The sequence below is a fragment of the Neophocaena asiaeorientalis genome, unplaced genomic scaffold (assembly GCF_003031525.2).
Source record: "Neophocaena asiaeorientalis asiaeorientalis breed wild unplaced genomic scaffold, Neophocaena_asiaeorientalis_V1.1 scaffold166, whole genome shotgun sequence".
NCBI lineage: Eukaryota > Metazoa > Chordata > Mammalia > Artiodactyla > Phocoenidae > Neophocaena > Neophocaena asiaeorientalis.
The window spans coordinates 195,239-199,836 of NW_020174933.1; the positions used below are offsets into that span (position 1 = coordinate 195,239).

Consider the following 4,598-nt stretch of genomic DNA (forward strand, 5'->3'; position numbering starts at 1 on the left):
TATATATATACACATACACACAAATATACACATATATATATTTTTAAAACTCCAGATGGATTAAGATACTATTTTTTTTAAAAAAAATTTTTTTTAAAACATGCTTGGTATTTTTAGACATAAAACATGCTTGGTATTTTTAGACAAAAAACATGCTTGGTATTTTTAGACAAAATAAAGAAAAATTTCATTTGGCCCTTGGGCTAGGGAAAAAAATCCCCCTGCCAAAGCAGGGGACATGGGTTCAAGTCCTGGTCCAGGAAGATCCCACATGCCATGGAGCAACTAAGCCCGTGTGCTACAGCTACTGAGGCTGTGCTCTAGAGCCTACAAGCCACAACTACTGAGTCCATGTGCCACAGCTACTGAAACATGTGAACCAGAGCCCGTGCTCCATAGGAGAAGCCACCGCAATGAGAAGCCCGCGCACCACAACGAAGAGTAGCCCCCGCTCACCGCAACTAGAGAAAACCCTCGTGCAGCAACGAAGACCCAATGCAGGTAATAATTAACTAACTAATTAATTAATTAATTAAAAAAAAAAAAGTCCGCCTGCCAATGCAGGGGACACAGGTTCAAGCCCTGATCCTGGAAGATCTCACACGCCGCGGAGCAGCTAAGCCCGTGAGCCACAACTACAGAGCCTGAACTCTAGAGCCCACAAGCCACAACTACTGAGCCTGCGTGCCACAACTACTGAAGTCCGTGTGCCTAGAACCCCTACTCTGCAGCAAGAGAAGCCACCACTGAGAGAAGCCTGTGCACCTCAACAAAGAGTAGCCCCCACTTGCTGCAACTAGAGAAAGACTGCGTGTTGCAACAAAGACCCAATGCAGCCAAAAATAAATAGAAAGCACAGGAGGATTGTATCATAATATAAAAGTTACAGAAAATATACCATTAAATTAAAAGACAAAAAACATACTAAGAAAAGATAATTAGTAACAATTACAACAAAAGGTTACATTTAGAATACATACGGAATGCTTACAAAACTCAGTGGAAGAAAACAACCTGAAAAGCCATAAATTTATGAAAACTGCACAACCTCAGTAATCAGTCACAAAATTAAAGCGAAGTTTTTCACCCATTACTGAGGAAATAACTTTTATACCTGGTGAGGAGGGAAGAAAAGTAGTCTGCTAATGAATAACAAGGTACGTAGAAAAATTAGAAATCCTCATATCCTATAACTCAAAAATATTAATCATAGAACACTAGAGCAGTGATTCTTAAACACAGCAGGTATCAGCATCACATGAACACCCTGTTAAAACAGACTGCTGAGCCTCACCCCTGAATTTCTTTTCCAGTACGTTTGAGATAGGGCATGAGAATCTGCATTTCAAACAAGTTTCCGGGTGCTGCTGCTGCTTCTAGCCAAAGAACCTCACTTTGAGAAGCACTGCTCTAGAGTCTAGAGATACACTTGTATTTGTGCGGAGAGAATGACACGGATATTCATAGCAGCACTGTTTATATTACTGAAAAGTGGAAATTATCTAAATGTCTACCAATAAAATACCTGGAATGGGAAAATATAACTTTAAAAGGAATAAAATAAACTACATATGGATCGATCTCAAATTATTAGTGAATTGGGAGAAAAATGTGTATCATACATATGTTAAAATAATTTACATATTTTTTAAAAGCACCCAAAACAATATACAGTATTGTTCAGCTAACTATATATTTTTCCAATGTACATACAGGGGTAAAATAAGAAGACTAGTAGAACTTGGAACTAGACTCGGAACTGAACTATGGGGCATAATGAGGAAGACTCCAGGAAAAAGCCATCAGAAGAGTGGTATCAGAAGTGGGCAAAGGAGACTTTCCAGAAGAGAGTAGTCAGTAGGGTAATGTAGCAGTTGTTCAAGGAAGGCAACTACAATTAAGTCACTGGTGACCTGAACAGATTCTGAAGTGGAGAAGAACCAAGACAGAATGCTATGGGATGAAATTTGACTGAGAGGCTCAGAAACATTTACCAGAGAATTTAACTTTGAACCATCTGCTGCAGGACTTGTACACACAGCTGGGCTAAGATAAAGTAATTTTGTAATAGGCGTGCAGGCCATTTATTAATCTAAACACACCAAGTTGTATACCAAAATTAATAAGACTATCATAAAATTGATTATTTGAACCCTCTCTTGGACCCTTTTACTCCCTGTAAGGAATGGTTTGAGGCACTCATTTCAGGGAAGGTTACTTACTATGTGAGTCCCTGGAAGGTTACTCACTATGTGTCCCTACGTTAACACCAAGAAGAATATCTTCCAGTAAGAAGATATGTCTTGAAAGGAAACTGTATCCAAGATACAGTGTCTCCCTTTCTGCCATGGTCATCATAAATGTATCTGCGGGTCAACTTAGAAACTATACATTATATAATGATTAGTATATATCTGTAAGCCAATTTGGTCCTGCTATTGATCTGTGAACTTTATATTTTCTATTAAGTTTGATTTTTATCTATAACTAATTTCCCATCTTAACATATGGACTCTTACAAATCTCACAAAATCCATTGTTAAATAAAGGAATGAATGAACAAACTTACCTGGGATTTATTCATTTTCTGCTGTTCTTGGGAAAATGTAGACAACTCTCAAGATACGCTGGGTTAGAAGAGGACTGGGGTCATGAAAGATCTGGCCTGTGTGGCAGCTCCTGAATTCTCCTTCCCTATAAAGCTAAACACACCACTAGATAAGGAAAAACCTCAATGTCCCTTTGACCTTCAGAAGAGTCAGGGAGACAGATGGTGGAAGACCACCTACATAAACTCTAATATAATCAGGTAGCTCTTGGGTATAAAATTGTTCAGAGTTAGGTATTCACCTCCTAAGGATATTTTAACAGTTTAAATCTCCCCTGGTGTTCACAAAAAAAGTTTAAATGATAAAACTGGTCAAAACGAATTAAAAAACACATTATGAAGGAATATTAACTCTTCACCAAAGCTGCTGTTAAAAAAAAAACACTCAAGACTAAAGAAAAATAATAAAACTCAAAACTAAGCTGTTTATCAATTTCCCCACTAATATTACTAAACCTTTGGTTACTGACTCCACAGAAAGCTATAAAAAGCAGTGCTTTAAGACCCGTGTTTTAATTTATCTTTGTTGCTGTTTCTCAAAAGGATCTTTCATAAAAAACTTGCTTTTAGTTATATGGAAAAGTAAACAGTACTGGCTTAGGAGTCGGATCTTTTAGTCTTTGCCACTAACTGATCTGAACAAGGCACTAATCTTCAGAAACAAAAAGACAGAAATTCTATCACATGATACAAAAACCGGATAATTCTTGATCCTTCCTGAATGCTCGGGCAGGCGGAACAGAGAGACAACGTATATCAAGATGAAGTGATGGACATGACCGAAGAGCAGTTCGGAATCCAAAAAGCATAAATGGAGAACCATAGGCATGGGTATGTGTACAAAGCTAACTATTGTATTACTCAGCCTCGCGCGCTCTCCCCGCAGCACCGCCCACCTACTCCGAGAGGCTCGTTGCACCCGTCACGCATGCGTATTAAGCCCTCCTCCTGCGCCCTCAAAAAGGGGGCCTCTCAGACAGCCGCGCCAGCTCAGTGCTGGGGCTAGTCAAGCAGGGGCTTCGGCTTCTTTCCCTGACTGAGACGCCAGCCTGCCGCCGTCCCGGGGGTCCGCAGAGCTCCTTCCCACCACCAGGCACCGACCTTCTCCCTCCCGCCCTCCAAACCGAGGGCTCCCGTCGGCCCTCCCCCAACCCTCCCGGGCTCACCCGCCTCTCCCTCGTCGTGTAGCACTGGCCCTAGAAGAGCGCACAAACCCGCCAGCCCGGGAACCGCTTCCCACGCAAGGCCTGAGGAAAACAGAAGTAAAGGCTGCAGTGCACAGAGGCGGAAGTGCACAAAGGTGGCTCTAGGCATGCGCAGATGGCCCGCACGCAGGGCCAGACAGTCTGAGCCAAACGTCAGAAGTCTGTTTCCCTTGAGCCTCCGCGACTGGAGGTTCGGGATTGGCTGAGAGTGCAGCCTTACCTAGCAGTGGGAAGTTTGGAGTTTTAAGTTCCCTAAGCTTTAAGCTGGTCAGGGACTCCCCCCAAAGTTACGGATTACAGCTGAGTTCTCTGTGCAGCTAGAATGCAAATTTACACACAGAGCTGTCAAGGAAAGGGAACCTGTATGTCAATTTCACTTGTTTTTAATACTGGGAAATAGACCCCATTAATAAAAGAATAATATGCGCCATCATCAGCGATTTGTTCAGGAATTAAAAAGCGGAGGAGGGGCGGACAAGAAAGCCAGTTCATTAAAATCATGAAAGCAATAAATGAAAATTGTAGATAAATAAGACACCATCCAAAAGAAAACAGTCATATAAACATTCTTTCATTTGTGACATTAAAATTACTTGAAAAAGGGAGATATACCCTTTCATAGAAAGATTCAAAAATTTTGGACAAAATTCCAATAAGAATCTCAACAAATTTTTGCATGTACTTTTTTCTCCGTGACTTTTTAAAGTATTGTGTACTTTACAAAAGCATTCTCAACTTCATCTGGAATAAAAATAAATCTAAATTAACATCCAGAAAGCATTTCA

The 4,598-nt window shown here is 40.7% G+C and overlaps 1 protein-coding gene across 1 annotated transcript in view; it reads right to left on the minus strand.

Moving 5' to 3' along the window:
• Nucleotides 1–3,911, minus strand: part of LOC112410726 (zinc finger protein 33B) — a 46,980-nt gene extending 43,069 nt beyond the window's left edge. Inside the window, exons 1-2 of the mRNA XM_024761432.1 lie at nt 3,775–3,911; nt 2,570–2,702 (exon numbers count right to left, since the gene is read on the minus strand). Coding sequence (XP_024617200.1) covers nt 2,570–2,584 — 15 coding nt within the window. The 5' untranslated portion in view covers nt 2,585–2,702; nt 3,775–3,911. The remainder of the gene's footprint in view (nt 1–2,569; nt 2,703–3,774) is intronic.
• Nucleotides 3,912–4,598: the final 687 nt, after the last annotated feature.